Below are 26,918 nucleotides of genomic sequence, written 5' to 3'. Positions count from 1 at the left end.
ACGAGTAGACTAAATGATTACAGTGACATCAGGAATAGATGGTCGCTATTATCCATAACTAACAATCTGGTGTTCTTGAAAAGTGCGTATTTCAGGATAACTCATATGATCGAGTAGTAAGGTAGACATTGTTTACAATTCAATTTCAATGGTTACTAATTATGTAAAAGCTATTTTCCATTTCGTCGAGCATTTCAATCTTTCTGTTCTCTTCCTTGATAAAATATAGATAAATACTTCAGGAGATCACGCTGGACTTTTATAATGGCATCAGAATTCCATAATGGTAGCTTTGTGGAGCAGGACCGTATTGTATTCATAGTCAGCTAATCTATCAAGAAGGAACCTTGTAAACACCGGAAATATAGGGGGAGGAGGTGTATCTTTAGCGGATAAGGGCAACCAATTACAGATGAGTTTTGAAAGCAATGCGGAGATTACATTTCTTTAGAGTTCTGGCTCGGGGAAGTGTATAGAGAAAATGTCACATCCATAACAGACGTACGTTTAGTGTAACTTTGCCAAGTAGAGCAGATATTCAAAATAAGCAGCAAGTGGTTTCGATGCTACAACAAGAGAAGAGGGTTGTATGTGTGTGGGTGTTTGTGTGTGTGTGTGGGGGGGGTTCTGACATCTGCCTTGCTTTTGTTAGATTACGTTTACAGACATATAAATCAAATATACCATTATTTATGATAAACAAAATTCAATCAGGAATGTGCACGTTGTTTTTATGGTTTATTTCAATTTATAATTTAACCACTGAAGATGTTTGCCAACTTACCTTCCCAATAAAATCGAAAAGATTAAAGATGGCCATAAGAATGACGGGCATCCAGGAACCCAGATTGCAACTGACAGTTTCACTCTCAATTCCCGGAAATAGACACAACGTCACAAAGTAGGCGAGCGCGATACTTAGCATATAGGGCCAGATGCACTTCGCAACATGCCAGCGGTTCACAATTCCTCCTGTTAAGATAAAAATCAAAACAAGTTAGTTCCCCTTGATATTCGTTTTACTGCAATGTTTCTTTGCTATACAAAAAAACAAGCATAGTTATTACCGAAGAAGTAAGAGCCACGAATTGTCTCTATTAATAAATTTGAAACAACAAAGAAATTCTCTCTCTCTCTCTCTCTCTCTCTCTCTCTCTCTCTCTCTCTCTCTCTGTGTATTCCTGTCCTTTCTTCTTATGTTGTAGATATAACTTAATTCCAACTTAATTGCGAGCCACCTGCATGATATTAAAAAAGAACTCATCGCATTCGCATTTATGTACAATACCACCATCTCAACAAGCGATTTACAATATTAAACCTGTACTGTTCAGCTTCTAAAATTAAATATCACATTACAATATATAATCATGATTCTCGACATGCTTCAAATCTAAATTACATAAACATGGGGACAAAATAGATTCAAAATTGCCGACAACAATCTATCTATATCCTCCAGTTCTAACTGTATCCAACTGCTAACAGCATAAGCTATATACTCATATATTTCTTTTTATAATGATCTATTTGTACCATATAATGGACTGGAAAATTTCTCCTTTGGTACCTGACCATACTGTTACATGTCTGTTACTACGGCCAAAAGCAATTAACTGAGACTTAAATATCACATTATGTCTGCTAATTGCGCGTGTTTCGTAGGTGGATTTGACAGTTGTTCGGGAGGAATACCTCTTCCATCTCTCCATGAAACCTGTGATTGAAAACCTTTGACAACTGTTCTTTTCGACCTCCACGCATAGATCTTTCCAACTAGAGGGCACTGCTGACTGAGATACGAAGGCTTCGACAAACAGAAATCATTTGTTATATACCTCTTTACGATAAAAATGAATTAAGAAGGGCTATGATAGCAAAAGATTCGATGCGTAAGCTATGTGGAAGGAATGGATGTGAGTTTTTTGATGTGAGGATTGAGTTTGAAGGAAGATTGGATTTGTATAAGAGTGATGGCTTACACCTAAATGCGTTTGGTATCAGGAGTCTAAAGAAGCTAATAAATCGTATGAGACCTAACACAGAGAGTCAGGGAAACTAAATTATAAAGGGAGGAGGAATGGTGTGAATGTGAGTGTAAGAGCGACAATGGTATATAACTGTGTTAATGACGGAAAAAGGTTTTGTCATGGAAATGCTGACGAGGCGAGAACGATTTCGGGTTTGTGTTCGTCCGGTTCGGACCCATCATATGTGTGTGCAAAGATGTCTACATGTGTAAGGCATTAGAGAAGAATAGATATCTGCAAGATGTCCAACTGTGTCAGGCAGACTGCAAACAAGAGTATACAAAAGAACATAAGGTAGATTATTATGTCTGTACACGAATGCTAGGAGTATCAGAAACAAATATGGGGTTAGTTTGTTGCCTTAGTCAATATGTTGCGACCTCATATTTTAAGAATTAGTGAGACCTGGCTATCAGAATCATACCTACTAACTGGTATCGAATGTCAAGGGTGCAGTATTTGTAGGAAGGACAGGGATAGGAGAAGAGGGGAGTTCTGCTAATGATATTGGATGGCTTAAATACAGTTAGAGTTGAGATCTATAAATGTAGTAACACTACTAACAATATTTCATGTGGCAGTGAGTTTGAAGCCCTCTGGTGTGACGTGGAATCGACCAAGACAAATTACATAGTCGTGTGTTGTTACAGACCTGTGGATCGGTTGCTAGTGACGAAGAAATGCATCACTAAATAGAAAAGGTGAGCACGAAAAGGGTAATCATAATGGGAGAATTTAATTATCCAAATATTGATTAGGTAGCAGTAGAATCTCATGAGAAGAATGAAAATGCATTTATTGAGCTGTTGCGGGACAACTTCCTAAGCAGCATGTGACAGAAGGAAATCGAGGGCAAACAGTGTTAGATTTGATTATATTGTCAGAGGGTGTTTCAGTTAAAGACGTAGGGGAGAGTTGCCCAAATCGTACTGTTTAAGACATGTTTGACATATTTATTGCCAAATATGCTTTTAAATGATAAATCGTGTTTGATTCTATAAACTGATTCCTTATGCATCTCATGTCTGTATTTTTAGTACGTTTTTTTCCTTTTTTTGCAAGTGTTTTAAACGTTTTAATATGACCCTGCAATGGGTACCATTTAGGAAACCCAGTGCCTAAATCGTACTGGTCTGTGTCCAAAATCGTACCTAATAATTGTGAATAAGGAAATTACAGTAATATGAAACTTACTCTAGAAATTCAATTTATTTATAAACAAAATTGAAAAATTACAAAATGTTTAGGGATTTTTATAATCACATTTGGGGCAGTAATATATTTTTTTCCTCTTTCAGTACACCACCACAATTTTCAAGAACCCATAACTTGCAAGTAATGCATTGATTCATATTTTATAAACGTGCTTGTCGACAAAGGAAGCAGAACCACCCTTCTTCATTTATATATATATATATATATTAATTGCTGGAGCGGTACTTGTTGATGGAGCGTTAAAATGAACTTTATCAGAACTCCGATGTTTTGAAAGTCTTTTGGAGGTATTTTTTAGATGTTGCAACTTCTTGCTCATAGAATCAATCTTTCCTTCAGAGCTTCAACTAATTTTTCATGAGGGCTATTAGTGAGCAGGGTTGCTGGTTGAGCTGCTCGTCGATTCTTACCAGTATTTGTTGGAATCGGTGATATTTCGGCAATAGGAACTTTTAAAGAAGAACTAGGCTGAACATTCTCTTTTGATTCATCCATCTCATTATTTTCTACAGTGCCGGATTCAATTGCAATATGAGGATCTTCAGTTTCAGTCTGATTTAACTCATTTTCGGAAAACGCAATATCGTTTTGAGAATTTTTTATTGTAAAAACAATGAAGAATTTTTCAAAAGAATAAAAATGTACATATAATGTCCAAAATCGTACCAGCACGATTTTAGAAACTCTACAGTGGTACGATTTAGGAAACTAACATAACCTTAACAAGAGTTAAATGGTTTTTATAACACAAATATTGAAAATAATATAACAAGTCTAGTATCAAAAACATAACATTACTATAACTGAAAATGATCTACTTGCAAGCTTAGATGTCACTTCTCTTTTTACAAACGTTCCTGTGGTGGAAGTTATCAACATCTTAGGCACTTTATTCCCACAAGATATAACCTCACTGTACAATCAATGCCTAAATTCAAACTATTTTTCTTGGAAGAAAACTATTTACCAACAATTGACTGGCCTGGCAATGGGTAGCCCCCTTTCACCTTCTTGTGCTAACCTATTTATGGAGGATCTCGAAAATAAAATTCTATCTCAAATAAATCCTAAACCAATAATTTGGTGGAGATATGTAGATGATATCTTCATTGTATGGAACCACAACAAAGATGACTTAATTGATTTTCTCAATAAATCAGCGCCTTTCACCATTCTATTAAATTTACTCTAGAACTTTAAATAGACAAACAACTACCGTTCTTAGACATCTTAATTAAGAAGCAAGTTAATGGCCTTATGAACCTATCAGTCTACAGGAAACCTAGGAATACAGGACGTTATCTACATCTCAGCTCCTCACACCACATTTCTCACAAACTCAGCATAGTACACATACTAATGAAAAGAGCTGTCCGCATTACAACAGATGAAAAGGACCTTCAAGATGAATTAACATTGATATCTAATAACGTCGCCTTGAATGGCTACCCACGAAGACTCGTCAACAAAATCCCTTTCTCTGAGCCACAAAGCTCAGAGAAAATCTTCTCAAACCACACAAAATAAGAGTGACATTCAAACCTATAGAAATAATTCTTAAACTACTCCGACCTCCAAAAGATACCCATGCTTTCTATAAGTATGCTGGAGTCTACAATACCCCATGCTCGTGTGGTTCAAGTTACATCGGCCAGACTTCGAGAAGCCTCGAGATTAGACAGAAGGAACACATTGGTTATGTTAAAAACAACAGACAAGACATATCAGGCCTGTCATCACATTTCTCCATAACAAACCACATCATTGAGTGGGACAAAAGTTGTATCCCTTACATAGAAGAAGACTACCAATGTTTAAAGAAGCAGCCATACTCGCACGCACTACATATAACCTTAACAGGAACCAAGGTTTAATACTTCCACAGATATGGAAAACCATAATTATATCTCTGAACACACAAGAAATGAACTTTAATGCTAACTATAGAACGTTCCTTAGCAACAACTAGTAAATCATGTACACGCGATACGTGTATTATTCACGTGCAATGCTATTTTAGTTTGTAACTATAATTTTTAGAATTTACAGTTAAGATCTATTTTTTTGTGATATGTTTTACGTTTTAATCTCAGTGCTCTATGAAACAAGAATCATGATAAGTTTCTTGACAAGTTAACATTTTCTCCACTTTTAATAAAATATTAAACCTATTTAAAAATTTAAAAGGTGTTATTACTAATTTCATTTATAAAAAACAAAAAGTTCAATACCCAAAATATTTTTCAAATTTTTTATTTTATTTTTAAATATCTATGAATTTATAGATATTCTAAATATTTATATTTATATAATTATCAATTAAAAATAGATTTCTGAACTAGTCGCCCCTTAAATCACTAGCGACTTGGGTTTCGCATCTGCTAAATCTGTCATCCTTTATCACACAGTAGTAATAATAATCTTTTTACAAACTTTGTAAGAAGATTTAAATTCAAACAAGACCTTGCATTTAACTAAGTAATTTATACATAATGATGCCAATTTCATTTGCGTTCCCATCTTCTTCATCCTGATATATCTTTCTCACTGCTCCTGTTCGCCTGACTTAACTAACTTCTGTTCCAAGAGTACAATGGATTTAATGGATTTTTACTGCAGGGATGCTCTTGTGATTCAGTACAATTATTTCGTATAAAGGAATGTCGCCACATTTCTCTAAAAAAAAACGTGTGCTGTAGATATGTAGCACTTAGATCTCGTTACATAAATTGTTGTAACGTAGAGTCCTTGGTATCTACACTGCTTGGAAAGAAGTCAACGGACACAGTGTGAGGAACAAACAGTAATGGCGCCCACTTTAATAAGATGTAAGACCTCCTTTGACTGCAGAAATCCTATGGGGCATACTTTCCACAAACGTAGATAGCAGCAGTGCGGATAGCACTTACAGTTGAATCCTTGTGCTTCCATCTCAGTATGGTATCGCTGATTTTTGACCTGGGATGGCTCAATTTGTCAACAATTTGTCGAACAGCAGATAGGCCTACCAACATGGCATCCTATCACAACGCAGCTTTTAAACTCCGTCAGTTCCCTTCTCACAGCCATTTCACCCCGACACAGTTGCACTGACTTATGAGCATCATATCCCTCCAAATTATACGCACTACAAACACGTGATGTCGTTATATAGCACGATGTACCTTATCCATGGGGGTGTCCATTAACTTCTTTCCAAGCAGTGTATTTAGAATATAATTTCGATGAGATATTGTGGTTCTTCTCCGTTCATATTTAGGTAGATGATTATGTTGTTTTAGAGAGACATGTGCATCTTTTCCAAGAAGTGGTGCTTCAGTAACCAACACCTAAGAAAGTGGAGGATTTGTTTTCTTTTAATGTACAGATAATTCGTTTAATCCAAACACTAGTTAAGGTCTTTGAGTGACAATAAACCTGTGATTAATGAAAAGAACACCTATTTTTCTTAGTAGTTATGCTGTTTACCAGCTATTCGCCACTAGTGTGTAATCTATAAGTAAAGAACGTCTCTAAAAATTAAGCGATCTCCCAGACCACTTCCTACGAGTGACCGTCCAACTCAGCGGCGGTTCCACTCAGTGACAAGCTCACCCTGCCACTGAGTAGAGCCGCTCATATTCCAAGAGAAAACATTCGCCGACATAGCTCCGATAGAGGTCATGCCGGAAAACAACCACCGGAGACTAAAATGCTTCTTTCAAAGCGAAACCCTTAAGAAAATAAAAACTATTCAAGACGCATCTGGCAATAATATATATATATATATATATATATATATATATATATATATATATATATATATATATATATATATATATATATATATATATATATATATATATATATATATATATATATATATATATATATATATATTCATATGTATGTGAATATATATGAATTATAACATATGTATGTGAACAATTGAATGACTAGAACCTAGATTTAAGTAAAAAGGTTTTAATATAAAAACACTACTAGTTTCGGCCTGTAGCAGCCTTCATCAGGTGACATTATAAAAAAAAGAAAAAAGAAAAAACACTGAACACCGAAGATTAAAAGACTATGAACAGCATAGAGAGTCTCTATACATAATTAGCATGAAAACGTTGTAGTTGTATTTAAAGCTGTTCTTTCGTTAGTTGTATTGTTGGGAAAGTGCGTGCTACTAGCATCTCGTGAACGCCAGTACATGATTACAGCTGAATGACAATCTGGGAGGTTGTAACTCAAGTTGTTATTTAGATGAACAGGATTGAAGATGATTTCTCTAGATTCCACGATTTTTCTCTCTAGTTCATCATTGCAACGGAAGATGTTAGTAGATTTTTCCCAGCAGACTTTGTGATTTTGGTTTTCATCAAAAGGATATGATTGATAATGCACTGGCTCGCTATCTCTTGTAAGTAATGACAGTCATGTGTTCTTCCATACGCAATTCTACAGATTTGTCTGTCTGCCCAAAATAAGGAATATCACAATCACACAATATTTTATATACACCAGGGTATTTGAGTTGATGATAACAAGGTTTTGGGTGGCTTATTAAGAAACGGATCTTTGGAAGTGGAGTGAACAAGATTCTGATATTGTATTTTCTTAGAACTTTTGCTAATTTATGTAAAACTGTACTTATGTAAGGAATAGATATATTGCCTTTGAATCTGTTTGCTTCTTCTGAGTGATGTCTAGGAGGATTAAGAAGGAATTTTCCAATGATTTTCTTGGAATATCCATTAACTTCGAAAGAAGTTTTCAGATGGTTTATTTCTGTAAGAAGTTCATTTGGGTCATCCAGAAGAGAACGGACTCTATGTCCCAATATGGAAATTATTCCAAGCGTATGACGAGGAAAGTGATGGGACTGACTATGCAGATATCTGTTGGTATGTGTGGGCTTTCTATATATCGATATTGTGAGTTTACCAGAAGAGTAACTACGCACACAGCCAAGAATACTACTGGAATTTAGTCCACACAGAAGAAAAAACAGACAGAGAACATGCAATTTCCTCTTCATCTGCGCTAAGGCCGTCATCTACAGCTTCTACCTAAAACACACAAGAAATAACCAGCACCCATCCATCACTGAAACTGCACAAACCCTCATGTATATCCTCCGCCGGAAACTAAAAAGCAGGCTTATATTGGAACTTGAATACTTCAAAGAAACAAGAACTGTAGCGAAATTCATAGAGGAGTGGAATCCAACTGGTACCCTCTTCTGGATTGACGACGACAATACGCTTCATCTGAAAGATAACTCAGACTGAAACTGAACTGTAAATTTTGAATTCATTTATTGCATTCTCTATTGTATACCCGAAAGGAAAATGTTTTCTTTCTCTGTAATATATATACTTATATACTTATAATATGTAAGCAGTCCTTGTTACCTATCGTCTAATGTATATTTTAACAAGTTAAATAAAAAAAAATTTAAATATCCAATAACTCATGGGAGAAACTTACACCCAGCAACACTAATAAAATCTATAGCACTCTAGCACAACAGTCGAACCAAAGCACTTTACTGGAAAATCCTGCATCATCTGATCAAACACTATTTCAATGGGACCTACCATATCGCACAAGAGCCATCAAATCTGACGCAGATATTCAGTGGAGAATGTGGCACAATATATTACCCACTCTTACTATATTAAAAATTTAACTCAAACGTCTCAGATAACTGCCTGTTCTGCTACCAATTAGGAACAGTCTGGCATATGTACTTGGAATGCCCAGTCAACACTAAATTAATCAGTTTGTCTTGGGAAACGGCAGCTCTCACCTGTGGTAGTCTTCATACAAAAGAGGAGTATTTCAATCTCGTCCATGTGGAGTCAAATAAACATTCATTCTGCAATTACCTTTTCATCACCGCAAAAGCGGTAATATAAAACTTCTACCTTAGACATACAAGACCAGACAGCACAGCAACTTCACAGAGAGAGGCAACTGACCAACTCATCGCAGCCTTCAAACAAAAGGTGAGAAGTCGGATCCTACACGAGCATCACTACCACAGGCAAAACAACACCTTAGATCTTTTCCACCAATACTGGAATCCACGGAATCAACTCCTGGCTGAGCAGGGAGACTGCATCATAATCCACTTTCCAACACAGAAGTGACATCATCCCCCCCCAAAGAAAGGGGGAAGAAGGACTGTTGTGCTTAACACTGCGAAAATTAATCAGCTGGCACTCTCATGTAAATAGATAATATTGTGCTATAGTAACTTATGTTCTTCCACATTTATGTTCTTATACAGTATCATGTTAAAATAACTCTTAGTGGCTTTAATCTAAAAAAAAAAATGTAATTCGCCTTATAAGTGACTTCGATGTAATATACTTCAACAAGAGTATGATCATGTAACCTTTCAGCCTGACTACAGAGAACCAAAAACCGGTTAATCCTGAATATAAGATTGTTATGTTCACAATAAAAAATAAAAATAAAAAATTACCAGAAGAGCGAGTCAGTTTGACATCAAGAAAAGGCAAGGAATTATCCGTTTGAAGCTCGGCAGTAAACTTAATACTTTGATGTCGGCTATTGAGATGTTCGAGGAAAACCATAAGGGATTCATGTCCATGGCTCCAAACAATGAAGACATCATCCACATAACGTTTCCAAACTTTAGGTGTTAAAATAAAGGAAGAGATAGCCTTGGTTTCAAAATCCTCTAAGTAAATATTTGCGAGTACAGGGGATAAAGGATTACCCATAGCCAGTCCATGATTTTGTTTGTATATATTATCTTGAAATTTGAAGTAACCGGACCTGATGCAATGTGTAAGCAAGGCTAACATTTTTTGGGATCACTTGTCCTCGAGTAATGTTAGGCTTCATCTGTTGGGACATTAGTGAACAAAGAAGTTATGTCCAAGCTAGTCATGATGTCATCTTCATTAACTGTAATATCCTTGATGTATGTAACAAATTCTGTAGTGTTCTTGATAAAGGATGGTGACTTCCCTGAAAAACGTTTGAGGTATTTGGCAAGATATTTTGAAAGATTGTACGTTCGATACCTTCTACAATTGGGTGTAATGGGGTGTTCTCTTTATGGATTTTAGGAACACCATATATGGAAGGAATTAACGGATGGAGAGAGCGTAGGGATAAGCGAACGTTTCGGGATAATTCAGTTGTTGTTTTTAATAAGTTGTTTGTACGATTTTGAAGTTCACGAGTTGGATTCTCTCGAGTAATGAGTAGGTATCATTATGTAGTAATTCAAGCATTTTATTCTGGTAATCTTCAGATTTGAGGATGACTGTTGCATTGTCTTTATCCGCAGGAAGGATAATTATATCTCTGTTGTTTTTTAAACTTCTAATATCTTTGCGTTCAGTTGAAATAATGTTACCTGCAAGTGGTTTTGCGTTATTGATAATAAAGATTTATTCAATACGTAGAAGTTTTGCATCTTGTGGAGGGAAAAAATAAGTAGTTTTTTCTATTTTTGTAAGTAGTGTCTCCTTTGGTATTAATTTTGGGGAAGGAATAAAGTTTAGACCTTTACTAAGGATGCTTTGTTCTACATCTGAAAGTATATAGAAGGATTTGTTGATAATGAGTTTGTCACTATCGATGTGTGGTTTTGAGAAGTTCCTATTATTTTGTATTCTTTTTAATGTTCCAAATTAACTGGAAGAATCTCTAGATATAATATAATATATAATATAATGAAAGTTGCATACCTTTAATACATACTCTGAACCTCAAGCAGTCACCAATATAATAACAAAGCAAATCTTACAAGTAAATTTGAAACATTAAAAAGAATATATATAACATATAATATAATATATAATACATCATTTCCCGAATAATTCTATTATAATTTCATGCATAAAATAAATAAAGTGGTGTTTTAACATATTATAAGTAAAATCTAAAAATAAAAAATATTAAGGAAAGAGTTTACAGATATTTTTAATAGTATATTATAATATACGATAAATTCTAGTTTATTCTGCCCTACTTTCTAAAATAGTATCCAAAATAAGGATAGAAACCCATCTAGGTAGAAAGGTTCTCAAATTATTATTTACATAAAGCGATATATATACAGAATGCGAATGATGATTATACTGATGAGAACAAAAATAACAAAAAATCATTTAAGAAATATTAATCACAAATTATCTACAAGCAATATAAAATTATTTGCGCTTTTTGTATAAGTATTACAAATCGATTATGGTTATTTAACTTGTATTTAGTTTCAGGACCAATGAAGTATTAGTTTCAGGACTTCATCTTGTTTTGTGCATCTAGTATGAATTTTAAATATTGTTATAAGGTTTTAATGTGCATTGTGCGCATTCTTAAGAGCGGTTCTTCATAAAATGTGCCTGTACACTTTAAGAGATGGTAAAATTTTAAAAAGGTATATAACACGATAATTTCACAGAATCAACAAAAAGTAGACCAGTTCCTGAAATGAGCAATCATATACAGTAACGAAAAATTAAAGCAACATAGCGCCCTCTACCAGAATGAATTTTTTTTTAAGGAAAAAATGTTTTTCCCTTGTTTCCTTATGTTTTCGTATATGGGCCCAACATAAAAAATTTTATGTTGTGCCCATATAGGAGAGGTTGGCTGGTCAACCTATAGTACGTTAGTGCCGTATATGGGTAATGGGTTGGGAAAGAATAAACTGATTTACATTTGATTTAAAAGCCTGTGTGTTGTATTCCGTGGGAAATACGTCAGGGGGAAGAGTGTTCCATTCAGAAGCAAGAATGAAGGAGGAGGAAAAGAAACTTGTTCTGTGGGTTCAAGGTGTACTGTGAAGGGATGTTGGGCATCAGCTGTACGTGTTCCAATGGGCTTAGTACAGAGTGGGGGAATTATTGATGCTGTTTCAGAAGAACATTTCCCATGGAAATATTTATAGAATATACAGATTGCAGAGTTCAAAGGTCTATGTGAAAGTCAGGAGAGCGAGTTGGTAAGAGATGGGTCATTTATCAATCTAATTGCTCTCCTCTTCATTGAGTCAAGTATTTTGAGGGAGTCCTTAGGAGCCCCACTCCAAATGTGGGAGCAATATTCGATAGCTGGGCGGATTTGTGATTTGTATAAGGTTAACAGGTATTCAGGGGTGAAGGAACGTCTTGAGCGAAAGAGAAATCCTAGTTTTTTAGAAGCTGAGGATGCAATGGTTGCGATGTGTTTATGCCAGGAGAGGCTTGATGTGAGGGTAATTCCAAGAAGAGAAATCTCAGATTGTCTGGAAATTTGGGTATCGTCAAAAAGGATACTGGAAAAAATGGTTCTTTTTTTATGGGAGATAGAACAGAACTGGATTTTATTAGTTGAAATTGATGAGGTTATCTGAGCCCCATTGGAGGTGGCTTGGAGGTCAGAATTAAGGGCAGTGGTGGTTGATGCTCAGTGGGTTGAAGTGAGTTGTGTAGAGTAAGGTTTGTCAAATGAAAGGGAGGAGTGCAATGTGCTGTCGTCTGCAAAACTGTGTATTGGGTTGGAGGTCAACTGAAGTAGGTCATTTATATACAGAAGGAAGAGGGTAGGTGAGAGAACTGAACCCTGTGTGATGACTCCAGCATTAGTTGGATGGTGATAGGATAGGGAGCCGTCTACTATCACACATAGTATGCGTCCGGACAGGAAGCTTGCAATCAATCTGCAGAAGTGCTGAGACAATCCAAATGATGGGAGTTTCCTTAGTAAGTCTTTGAGCCAGACCCGGTCAAAGGTTTTAGAGATATCGAGTGCAACCACTTGAGATTCGCCAAATTTCTCCATGGCATTTGTCCAGCAATAGTTGATGTATGAGAGTAAAACTTCTGTTGATCGGCATCGACGGAATCCGTACTAGTGGTCGCTTAATAGCTGGGTACCTTCAAGGTAGTGTAGGAGTTGAGAGTTGATGGTTTTCTCCATCACTTTGTATAAGACCGAAGTGAGTGAGACAGAGCGGTAGTTAGATAGCAGTGATTTGTCACCCTTTTTAGGAATAGGTTGAATATAGGTCAATTTCCAGGCTTTGGGATATATATAGGAGTGGAGTAAGAAAGTATGTACAGACAGCATAGGATAGTAGATTATATGAATGGCATATCAATGCTACTAGATAAAAATAAGTGCGAAAATTGTTTCTAATGTTAAAATGCCAAATAAGCATAAAGAGAGCGTATCAACTGACCAACTCCTAAGGTTCTTTAAACGCATTTCGTTAACCTTATTGTAGAGTGTTCATTGCATTCTGGTGGGAAGTACATTACATAGAATTCCATACAGTACGAGATAAATTAATTGCAAAAAACAAACCAGCAAACAAACCTACTTTTGATTCCACTCCACATCTGGATGTGTTTCGTGAATGCCGTTCCACGCATGCGCACAACCACGTCTTGGACTCGATAGGTTTTGGTCGTAGGAGGAGCGGACGTTACGGATTCGGAAGACATTCTCCACTCGTTATCGTCGCTGAAATCCATAGTTTGGTCCAGCATCTCGGTGGATTGAAAAGCCGAATCGGCTCTCGGAGAGGACGGAGGCGAGCGGAGGGAAAGAACTCCGTACTTCCCTCCTTTACTCTCTGCCGGGTCAAGCATGTCCACCTTCAAAAAATGAAAAAAAAAAAGCATTGAGATGTTAGATGGTTCTTCGTGATAATAATTAATTGCTGAGATATCTAAATCGGGAAAGTTAATGGAAGAAAAACGCAGAAGCAGAGGATACTTACAAGACCGACATCTTCGGTGGGCTCGAGGGGAATTCTTCTGTGAAGATCATCTGACTCGCTGGCATTTGAACACAGGCCGATGTAGAATTTCACAAAATCTGTCCTCTGGAGCAGAAAGTGAATGATTACACAGAAAATCACAATTCCAATGGAAATGGAAAAGAAAAGGATGGTGTTGAACTTCTCATCTTCCAGGAGTGCCTTGGTCAGGATCCGATTGATGGAAATCAGCAATCCAGCAGCACCTTAGCAAAAAAAAACACACACACACGTTAGACCCTTACTTCTTCACAGGGGGGTTGCAATTTCACACGCTTTCTATTGACGACCTCATTCTAACAAAACAAAGTCGTCAGGCAAATGTGGTGAGTGGAATTGTACAAGACGTATAATACGAATAAAAATCGTTCTCTTTCCTACTATTTAAACCACCCATATTTTGTGTTAATAATTAATAACAAAGTTTTAAAAAATGCTTATTTGAATACTAAAATGTAGAGCCCAAAAGGCTTCAATTTGTCGTAAATATGATTGTAAATTGGAAGATATTATGGATCCCTCCCTATTTTATGGCCAAATATAAAAAGAAACAATTCTGCTCAGAGAATCACGTCAGGGGCATGTTTGTGATTGGTGTAACCGTTTACCATATGTACTGCTGAAACCTGTTGCCCTACCGCAGAATGACCTTTGATGTCTTTGCGCCATAAAAATCAAAGATAACTATCTGTCCAGAAGCTCATATATTTATTTGCCTTTTCGTTATTTTTATAAAATAAAAATGGATTTATAATGTCCTATATCAGTTATCTATTTATTTGTCAAATTGATGTATTTAAAATGTATACATTAATATACAATAATACACCTAACAAAAGATCACATAAGATTAATTTAAGTAATTAAGGATCTTTTTATCAAGCAAATGGAGAAAAAAGAAGATGGCGTCTTGCCTAGTGCTCATACATCTGATTCGCGATTCTGATATTTGATATAAAATGTGATTTAATGAACTCGACAAATATTTTAACTGACAGTGAATAGTCCTACTGATATAGTCAACCGGTTTGGTTCTTGTATAGGCTCATAAAAACTAATTCAGTAGGTAAGTTAACCTTTTTTTCCGAAGCAACGGCGATACGCTAGGCCTACTGCCATCAGCATCGCCATTGTTTCATTACATCAGTTGTTATTTTAGAAACTACCTGTTTTCACTATACGGTAGACAGAAATGGAAAGCATGTCCTGTTATCCAGAACAAAATGTGGGTCCAACCACAGACCTGCCGTACGAGGAACTCACCTTCAAACAGCTCCTGGCTATTTTCAAGCATATTGGAAATCTGCTACACACAAAATGGCCAGGTAAGGTAGTAGTTCATGAAATCCAAGAAGTTGATACGGACGACGTTCAACTTCTTGAACTACTCCAAGACAACGCTACGGAAAAAACCACAACGGCTGAAGATCATTCCCGTACTGACCTCACTGATTTCCAGGAGGTTCGCGCAAGCAAAAAGCGCAAAACTGTGACCTCCGAAACACCAATTATAGATGTCATGGAAGAAGATGGCTCTGCCCCAGACTCACCTACCTCCGCAAGGGAAAAGATCCCCCCGATTATCCTGCGTGAGAAGAACAAATGGATGACTCTAAAGAGCATAATGAACAACCTGAAGATCTCATATAACAATGCAAAGAATATCACAGATGGTGTAAAAATTCACCCTAAAACTGTCACAGACTATCGTAGGTTAACAGCAGAACTAAATTCCAGAGGAATTCAGTACCATACTTTCTCACTCGGTTCGGAAAAAAATCTCAAGGTTGTGATTAGAGGCGTGCCTGAGGATGTCTCCACCGATGAAATCACCACAGACCTGCACTCAAATGATTTACCACCTATCAAGGTCAGCAGGATGACCAGGAGGGACAAGACTCCAATGCCATTAGTGCTGATCGAGATCAGTCAAACCTATAAACACATATATGACTTGACAACCATCTGTGGATTAAAAATCTCGGTAGAACCGTTAAGGAAGAGAGCTTCTACTGGGCAATGCCATAGATGTCAAAAGTTTGGGCATGCCCAGAAGATGTGTAGGGCCGAATTTAAATGTTTGAAGTGTGGGGTTGGTCACCCAACCAACACCTGTTCTAAATCAAAATCTACCCCTGCTAAATGTGCCAATTGTGGCGGTCCTCACACATCCAACTACAGAGGATGTCTCTACAATCCACGTAACAGGAAATCTGAAGAGGGACCATTCTCTCCTTCCATCAGCTCGCCTACATCTGCGGCTACTTCACAGTCTCCTAAAGTACAGAATAAAAACTCAGAAGCCCATCTGTTGAAAACTGAGGTCCCTCAAAAAACGACTCTAAGCTGGCAGCCCAGGACATATGCGGATGTAACCCGCCCTAAACAGACATCCCTACAACAGTCAACATCACACCCAAATATGACAGCTATCATTACTGCGTCCCTGGCAAATATGCTATTAGATTTCAGCAGATCTAATCCTTCACAAAGTTCTACTAACAGATTTCTAAAAGATACTCAAGTTATAATTTCAGCGCTCACTAATGAACAGTAAAAAATTAAAACCAGAAGCCCTAGAGATAATAGCCTGGAATGCAAACGGCTTAAGAAATAAGATCCTAGAACTCCAAAATTTTGCCCACAGACATCGGCCAGATGTTCTACTAATAAATGAAACGCATCTAAGACCAGCTGACAATCCCAAAATCTATGGATATCAGTCGTATAGAACTGACAGATCAACCCACAGAGGTGGAGGCACGGCAATTTTCATCAAAAATTTTATCTCTCATCACTCCATAAACATTCCTACTACCTCCAATCTTGAGATCACTGGCATCGAGATTCTCACGAGCTCAGTAGGCAAATTAAAAATTTTTGCAGCATACCATCCACCACAAAAAGCACTACTACCTTCTGATTTGAACGCCATATTTGACACTGGAGAGCCTACCATTGTGGCAGGTGATTTAAATGCCAAGCATTCTACCTGGAATAGCCACTCCACTAACAAAAATGGACAGATACTACAGAATTATGCTGATTTCAACAACCTTCACGTAATAGGCCCAGCTGATCCCACCCATCACAACACCTATGGTAGGGCCGATGTATTGGACATAGCCATACTGCAGCACATCAGACTCCAATACAATCTAATAACAATCAATGATTTATCATCAGATCATAATCCAATAAGGTTAAAATTAGGAAATCTTGAAAAATCATCCCCACCCCCTCACTCATTTATTCCTTGGGAAAGGCTCTCCAAGATGCTCCCGAAATATATTGGACCTGTTCCCATCATTAAATCAAAAGAGGAAATTGACATAGCTGTCAAAAATCTAACAGAACAGATTACAGCAGCCTGTACAGCAGTTACTACCCCTGCAACCACCCACAAGTCCAACCACCTGCCTGAAGATACTATGAATCTGATTAGGGAAAAAAATAAGGCTAGAAAAAGATACCATAACACTAGGGCGCCACAAGATAAACGGATCTTAAATAGGTTAAATTCTGCAGTGAGAGATGCACTCGCAGCTCATAGAACTCAACTCTGGGAAGAAAAACTGACCTCCATCTCCGCTGACAGCCACTCTGTATGGAATCTTATCCGAAAGATCAAGAACAAAAATAAACCTCTTCCCCCTCTGCAAACAGATTCAGGTCTCATCCACACCGATGCTGATAAAGCTGAGGCAATAGCGAATCACCTTGAAAATCAATGCAAACCTGCATACAGTCACCTTGACATTAGTCATATCTACAAGATACACCGTAATGTCAGATATTCACTCAAGTCTGCTCCCACACATTCTACTCAAATCACACCCACCTCACCTGCTGAAATATATGCTATTATTCAGAAATTCAAAAATAAAAAGGCTCCTGGACCCGACGGCATCTCCAACAAAGTTCTAAAACTTCTACCTCGCAAAGCTATTGTTCATTTGGTAAACATAATCAACTCCATACTTCACTACAAGTATTTCCCTTCCTACTGGAAATTGGCATACGTTGTTCCAATTCATAAACCTGGAAAGGATCCCACTCTGCCACAGAATTACAGACCAATCAGTCTCATTTCTAATCTCGGAAAAATTGCTGAAAAGGTAATTCTTACTAGGCTTCAAGATTCTGTACTCCTGTTAAACATCCTGCCTGAGGAGCAGTTTGGTTTCAGACAGTTGCATAGTACCACACAACAAATACACAGATTGGTGGAACATATCATCACAGGTTTTAACTGGCGCCAATGCACTGGGGCTGTCTTCCTAGACTTAGCCAGTGCATTTGACAAGGTTTGGCATTATGGTTTACTATACAAGCTTATATCATCCGGTATCCCAATCGGAATCATTCAACTCTTAAAGACGTACCTCTGCGATAGGCGCATGCAAGTGAGACTAAGTGGAGTGGTGTCCTCACAGAAACACATCTTGGCTGGAGTTCCACAAGGGTCCTTACTAGCACCAATCCTATTCTCCTTATACCTGCATGATATACCACACAACCCATTATCTTCAATTAAAGCTCTTTATGCTGATGACACAGCGATATTGGCCAGATCATTAAAGCCTCACCTAGCCATCAAGAAACTGCAAGAAAACCTACTGCAAATAGAGCAATATTTTGCCAAATGGCGTCTCCAGGTGAATCCTCAGAAGAGCGTAGCCGTCTTATTCTCGAGAAGATCAGTGCTTCCCAAAGAAGATATTCTCCTCTTTAACACAAAAATTCAGTGGAAAACAGAGATCAAGTACCTTGGTGTAGTAATGGACAGTAAACTGACTTTCAACTCCCATATCAAGACTCTCTGTGCAAACACATCCAAAACCATAGCCCAGCTCTATCCGCTAATAAACAGAAACAGCAAACTGAGCACCAGAATCAAACTTCTCATATACAAACTGATGGTTCGTCCAATACTCACTTATGCCTCACCGGCCTGGAGCCATACTTCAAACTCAAATATCATTAAATTACAACGCATTCAGAACAAGTGTCTTAGAATGATCCTGGGCGCTCCATGGTTCATCCGAACTGTCCAACTGCACCGCGACACGGAGGTCCCCTATATTTACACCTTCATGCGGACTATAGCAACCAAATTCTTTTCAAAGGCAAGTGTGCATCCTAACAGACTGATCCAACTGGCCGCTGACTATGATGCAACGGACTATTCTAAGCACAAAAGACCTAAAGCCATCCTAAACCCACTCACTGAGGATTAATCTCCTAGCCCAATCAGGGCGAGCTATATAGCTCATAAACTCTTTCCACTCACAGTCTCTGTTAAGATAGCCGGGAATATGAAAAGCTTTTGCTTCACCCGTTAAGCCAGTAATGTTACTAGTATCAAGCAAATGTTTGGTAAAATCATCCCTTGGCGCAATTCTACCAAATATCTGGGAATTCATCTTGATAGACGTCTAAACTTCAAGTCACATATGGATAGTGTTACCACTAAGGCAAGTCAGACTATAGCACAGCTATATCCACTTTTGAACAGGAACAGCTTCCTAAGCATAAGCAACAAAATCTTACTTTTCAAATCGGTAATCAGACCGCAACTAACTTATGCCTCTCCAACCTGGGGTCACACGACTAAAAGCAACATCAACAGACTTCAGATAATACAGAATAAATGCCTAAGAATGGCATTTAATGCCCCATAGTTCATCAGAAACACCCAATTACATCAAGAAGCCAATCTTCCAGATATTAAGACCTACATGACAAGCATTGCAGAGAAATTCTTCACAATCACGGATAATCACCCAAATCAGTTAGTTCGACAGGCAGCGGACTACAAGCCCTCAGATCGTTTCAAACATAAAAAACCGAAATCCTCCATCGCAAGAGAAAGCTGATACAGCCTCAATGCTCACAATGAGCGGGTAAATTACCCACAATAATCTCATCACCCACAATCTAAAATCCAGATGAAGGGATAAAGAGTCAAGGACTCAGTCCATCAACCAATTAAGTTCAAGTTCAATCAAGCGGTGTTAAGGGCTGGAGGCTGGGATAGAATCAATCGACCGTGAGATGCGGTGATTGATTCATTCAATCCAATACCCTTGGAGGGTGATGTGATGGATGGCAATGCTATAGCCAATGAAGTTTTAACTGAGGCTCGGCTATTGCTGTTACCCTCCTGCCATGATCAGAGCTTTAATAGCTCAATAACACCTTATATTCCTACACTGTCCTCTACAGATAACGGGGAATATGAAAAGCATTCTTGCTTCGCCCCTTTAAGCCAGTCCTTACTTACTTATACTTACTTATATATAAGGACTATAAGATCAAGCGGTGCCAATAGGACCGTCGATGAATCAATCGACCGTCAAATGCGGTGATTGATTCATTCAATCCAATACCCTTGGAGGGTAATGGATTGCAATGCTGTAGCCAATGAAGTTCTAACTGAGGTTCGGCTATTGCTGTTACTCTCCTGCCATGATCAGAGCTTTAATTTAATAGCTCAATAACACCTTATCCATACACTGTCCTCTACAGATAACGGGGAAGATGAAAAGCATTCTTGCTTCGCCCCTTTAAGCCAGTCCTTATAAGGATCAAGCGGTGCAAAAGATTAACGTTCAACCCGCACACCAAAGCCTTATGTACGAAAACATCTAAAGCACAACTTTACCCTGTAATAAATAAAAAAGTAGACTGAATACCAGAATCAAAGTGCTCCTCTACCTGTTGACGATCCGCCCAATGTTGACATATGCCTCTCCAGCCTGGAGCCACACATCCAACTCCAACATCCTCAGACTGCAGAGAGTGTAAAATAGGTGTTTACGCATGATATTGGACGCACCGTGGTTTGTAAGGAACGTGCAACTGCATAGAGATACAAACATCCCTTACATCTACTCCTTCCTATTAACTACAGCAGAAAAATTTTTCTCAAAGATCTCTACACACCCCAACGATCTAGTTCAACAAGCAGCAAACTATGAAGAGACTGACCTCTTCAAATACAAGAGGCCAAAAGCCATCCTAAATACTTGCAACAATGATTAATCTCCGTGCCCCCCAGGGCGAGCTCTCAGCTCATAAATCTTTCCTTCAATTCATCCTCCCTATCAGACAACGGGGAATAAAAGCATCTTGCTTCACCCTTCTGGCCAATGATGTTATGTTATGTTATGTTATCAAGCGGTGCATGGGTGTTGTGGTACCTTTTTCTTTGCTTTATATTTTTTTGTCCCTAATTAAATTTTTTTGTCCCTAATTAAATCCGTGATGTCTTTGGATAGGTCGTCGGTTTGGCTTAATGGTGGTTTTGGTAAAGGTGACAACCTTTGTGGCTGTGTTGATTTGCTCAGTCAGGCTTTTAACAGCATTTTTAATCAATTTCTTTTATGGATATGATGCTGTGAGGGACAGGTCCAATGTGTTCCGATAGTACTTCTGGCAGTTTTGTTCCATGAGAAGAAGGAGTGTGGAGGGGAAGCAGCAGTTGTTCAAACAAACTGAATAATGAAGTTAGAGAAGCACTTAAAGCTCACAGGAACGAAATATGAGTAGCCAAACTAGCCTCTATATCGCCCGGCGAACACTCCATCTGGAACATATTAAGCAGCCTCAGAAACAAAAACAAATTTCTTCCCCCACTCAAGTCAGTCAGGGGCCTAGTACACACGGACGCAGAAAAAGTTGAAGAGATAGCAAAGAACCAAAAACAGTGTAGCCCTACATACGACAACTTAGACATCGAACATGTCTATAAAATCCACTTCCATGTCAGACATGCACTAAACCTCACCGACACCTGCAACTACAAACCTGCAAACACCTCACCAGCGGAAATCTATGAAGTTCTAAAGAATAAAAAAGCCCCTGGCCCAGATGGCATAACAAATGGAATAATTAAACTGCTTCCCCGAAGAGCTGTCGTACATCTCACCACCATAATCAACGCCATGTTCCGATTTAACTATTTCCCCAGTTATTGGAAAGTCGCAGATATGGTCCCAGTGCATAAACCAGGTAAAGATCCACACCTGCCTGAAAACCATCCACCCATCAGCCTAATCTCAAACTTAGGCAAAATTGCCGAAAAAATAATCCTCTCTAAACTTCAAGCCTCAGGAAACGAGTTAAATATCCTTCCAAAGGAACAATTTGGCTTTAGACTACATCACAGTACTACTCAACAAATACATAGGATAATTGAGTACATCACCACCGGCTACAATTGGCACCAGCACACTGGAGCACTTTTCCTACATAGCGAAAGCTTTTGATAAGATATGACACTTCGGATTACTACACAAACTCATCTCACCAGGCATACCATCAAGAATCGTCCACCTAATTAAATCTTACCTCCAGGACAGACACATACAAGTCAAAATAAACGGTACAGATTCCAGTCAGCGACTGATCTCTGCGGGAGAGTTCCCCAAGGTTCCCCACTGGCACCGATCTTATTCTTGATATATATGGCAGACATCCCACACAACCCAATGTCAGCCATCTTAGCATGCGGATGACACAGTAGTACTTGTCAGATCTCTACGACCACATCTCGTCACTAAAAAACTGCAAGAAAACCTACTACAACTAGAATGGTTCTCCAAATGGAGATTACAAGTGAATCTTCAAAGGAGTATAGCGATACTTTTCACCAGAAGATTGGCAACTCCCAAGGGGGACCTTTATCTCTTCAACACCAAATCCCCTGGCAAACAGAAACAAAATATCTTGGGGTCATTCTGGACAAAAGATTAACGTTCAACCCACACACCGAAGCCTTATGTACGAAAGCATCTAAAACTATTGCACAACTTTACCCTCTAATAAATAGAAAAAGTAGACTGAATACCAGAATCAAAGTGCTCCTCTACCTGTTGACGATCCGCCCAATGTTGACATATGCCTCTCCAGCCTGGAGCCAAACATCCAACACTAACATCCTCAAGCTATAGAGAGTGCAAAATAAAGTGTTTGATCCTAGAAGTACCATGGTTTGTAAGAACAGTCCAATTGCATAGAGATACAAACATCCCTTACATCTACTCCTTCCTACAAACTACAGCGGAAAAAATTCTTCTCAAAGATCTCTGCACACCCTAACGATCTAGTTAAACAGGCAGCAAACTACGACGAAACTGACCTACAAGAAGCCAAAAGCCATCCTAAATACTAGCAACAACGATTAATCTCCGTGCCCCCCCCCCCCCCAGGGCGAGCTCGCAGTTCATAAATCTTTCCTTCAATTCGTCCTCCCTATCAGACGACGGGGAATAAAAGCATCTTGCTTCACCCTTCTGGCCAATGATGTGATGTTATGTTACGTTAGTATTGATGGATTTGCTGACTGAGTCACAATTGGTATTTCATTCGTGATATTATGGTGCGGTATGGATGATATATAATATAGTATTGATGATATATAATATAGTATTGATGGATAATATAATATAATATTTCATTAGTGGTATAATAGATTGGTAGATCAGTAGATTAATTTTTTTTTTTCTTCAGGGAAGGTGACTATGAGTGTGAACATTATATAACCTTAGTGTCATATCGTTGTTTAGAGTAATAATTCCTATTCGATCTTTACTTTTTTGTGTTTGTGAACATTAGTAGCTGATTAACAGATACGAATTGAATTTAGTTTCACATGGAAACCTTAAACTCGAACAACTTAATCAAAAATTTAGACCGACATCAAGAGCTTGACCTTTTTAAAAATTTGTTGAAGAAGTCTGATGTCGAGTTGCCAGGATATTTATATCAATATTTAGATATAGATTTAAATATTACTTGCCAATTGTGACTCATTAGCAAGTAACGATGCTGGAAATATGAACTTAATGGTCTCCTTAACTAAGGAGCTTCATTACTTAGATTCACAAGAGGAATATGTCAGCAAAAGACGGACTGCAGAAGATCACTCTCCTATAAAGGATGTGCCATGCAAGAATGAGAAAGTTCCTCTGGTCGTTCTTCGCGATAAAGAAAAGTGGACATCGGTCCCACAAATCATTGAGGATCAAAATATTACCTACTGGACAAAAAAAAAAAAAACAGCTAACGCCTATGTTGTTTCTGTATAGGGAGTAGGCGGGGCCGTTTACCCTATCTAACTTTTTGAGACTGAGTGGGCAGTTCAATCTCCACTGGTAGCCAGAGAGATAGCTGGCCCAAGGCTATCACTGATTCATCGGTACGCAGATTAGAAGGCGGCAAGCTAGTGCCGCCATCTCATGGTCTCTAACCCTAACACAATATTTTTAATGTCTGAAAATAGTGTGGGTTCTACGGTCGATTTTATTGAGTTTACACGGGACGAAAAACCCGAGTTTCCGGGAGAAAAAACCCGCTAGCCCGTGCCAGAGATCGACTAACTCGGGAACCAGCCGAAAAAAGGCTTAGAAAAAAGTTTCTCTAGTCGGCGACTAGATTTGAACCACCAAATCCTTTCTTCGTGCGATCAAGCGCTGTAGAGTATAAACGTCACTTCTACTGAGCTACACAGGCTCTTAATTAAAATTAAAATTAATTTTAAAAAATTTTAAAAAAATAATAATAAGTATGAAGGCATAAAAATTCAGCCTACCACAGTTAGCGATTACCGTCAGTTAACTTGAAGTTATGGACAATTCAAACTTATAATACCACACCTTTGTCTTAAATAGTGAAAGAAACCTGAATGTTATGCTTTGAAGAGTCACGATATTACCTCAGAAGAGATCTCAACAGATCTTATCCATCATGGTTTGAATCCATTTAAGGTGAGTCGGATGTACAGAGCTGACAAAAAACCAATGCCACGTGTTAGTGGAGATTACAACACTCAAAAACAAATTTACGAATTAACATCAATCTGCGGACTCAGAATTATTACTAAACCCCTTTAGAAAGAGAACATCATCAGGCAATGCAAAAATTTGACCACGCCCAGAAGCTATGTATGGCTGACTACAGATGTCTGAAATGTGGTGAAAATCACCTAACTCCTGTGCCAAACCACCCCTGCCAATTGCGCTGTGCCTCATCCTTCCAACTACAAAGGATATAGTTTCTATCCAAAAATATCGATGGACTAGAAGAAATACACAGCCTTCCTCCCATTTGTCCACCCTTGTCAATCATACTGATATCCTCCAACTCAAATAAACTACAAATCAGGAAGGAAAACTACCAATGAAGAAAACTTACACCGATGCGGTGCGTTCCAAGAAATCGACACGCCATGAGCAAATAAATCCCAATCTAACTCTGGCTATAACTGCTTCGCTAGCTACCATGCTACAAGATTTTAGAAAATCCAGTCCATCACTGATTTCCACAAAAACGAATTCTGCAAAGGCCTGTGTAGTTCAGTGGAAGTAGGGCTTGTATCCTCTGCGCTAAGTCGCACGAAGATAGACTTAGTGTTCGAGTCTAGTCGCCGACTGGAGGAACTTTTTCTCAGCCTTTCTTTGACCGTCCCCAAGTTAGTCGATCTCTGGCACTGGCAAGCGGGTTTTTTCACCCGAAAACGTAAGAAAATCGACAGTATAACCCACATTATTTCAAACAGAAATCCTGTTAGGATTAGGTCCCAAAAGATAGTAGCATTTGTTTGTCGGTCTCTTCATCGGCGGCTGCCTAGAATTCGTGATAGACATGGGTCAGCTATTTCTGATTGGCTACCGGTGGAGATTGAACTGCCCACTCAGTGTCCTAAAGCTAGATAGGATTTAAAAGACCTCGCCTATTCCCTATAGGGAAATAAAAAGGCGTTAGCTTATTGTTTATTTATTATTATAGATTTCTGCAAGCAACCCACTCTATTCTAACTGCATTTAGAAATGAACAGAAATAAAATTCTACCAAACTCACTCCTGATTGCCACTTGGAATGCCAATGGTCTCATCAACAAAATCCTTGAAGTGCAAGAATTCGCACTCAAATAAACCCAGATGTAATTCAAATCTGTGAGACGCATCGTCGGCCAGTAAACAATCCGAAAATACGAGGATACACTGTGAATAAAAATGAGAGACTCGATTCCAGAGGTAGTGATATTCCCATCTATATTAAAAACTACCTTAAACATAGTGCCATAACCAACCCTAATTAGAGATAACAGGCATTGAACTTTACACCGACAATGCTGGAAAACTCAAAACCTTTGTAGCCTACAACTCCCAAGTAAAATGTTACTGACGGCGGATTTAGACGCCATCTCAGGTATCATAGATGCCACTATAATTTCAGGGATTTAAATGCGAAGTATTCAGCATGGTACTGCAAAATGACCAATAAAAACGGTCGTATACCGAGCAATTACATGAGGTTCAATTATGTTTCAGTAGCAGGTCCCACAGAACCTACTCATCATGGTCCTTTTGGCAGTCTGGATGTTCAAGATATTGCTATCCTACGAAATATCAGTAGCTTGAGAAAAATTAATTATCCAAGTTATTCCCCAGACACATTGGTCCAGTACCCACCATACAAAAAAGGAGGAGATAGTCGAAGCAATAGCCAATCTCACAAATCAAATTAACAAAACATTAGCAATAGTCATCAAGACAACCGCTATTTATAAGTCCGGCCGTCTCCCGAATGATATTATGAATCTAATCAGGGAAAGATAGAAAACTCCTTAACAAATTGAACAGTCTAGTAAGAGAAGCTCTCAGAAACAACAGAAATCAAGAATGGGAAAATAAGCTAACATCTCTTAGTCCTGAAGATCGGGTAATTTGGAAATTTTTGAAAACTCGGTAAAAAATGTTAACTTCTTCCCCAATGCAGGCTGAGTATGGTGTGGTATAGTATATATAGATATAGAGAAAGCCGAAGGTTTCGTCAGCAATCTGGAAAAGTAGTGCAGTCATGCATATAAAAATAAAAATATCAACTTC

At 38.1% G+C, this 26,918-nt stretch overlaps 1 protein-coding gene across 1 annotated transcript in view; it reads right to left on the bottom strand.

The window, feature by feature from the left end:
* Ent3 (equilibrative nucleoside transporter 3) overlaps window positions 1-26,918 on the bottom strand; it is an 81,992-nt gene that overhangs the window by 42,668 nt on the left and 12,406 nt on the right. Inside the window, exons 3-5 of the mRNA XM_090395132.1 lie at window positions 13,984-14,228; window positions 13,582-13,858; window positions 785-972 (exon numbers count right to left, since the gene is read on the bottom strand). Of these exons, the coding sequence (XP_090251258.1) occupies window positions 785-972; window positions 13,582-13,858; window positions 13,984-14,228 (710 nt within the window). The remainder of the gene's footprint in view (window positions 1-784; window positions 973-13,581; window positions 13,859-13,983; window positions 14,229-26,918) is intronic.

The sequence above is a fragment of the Typopeltis vanoorti genome, chromosome 7, assembly GCF_054136105.1.
Source record: "Typopeltis vanoorti isolate ZY-2024b chromosome 7, IOZ_Tvanoo_1.0, whole genome shotgun sequence".
Taxonomy (NCBI): domain Eukaryota; kingdom Metazoa; phylum Arthropoda; class Arachnida; order Uropygi; family Thelyphonidae; genus Typopeltis; species Typopeltis vanoorti.
This window is presented reverse-complemented; position numbering and strand designations above follow the sequence as displayed.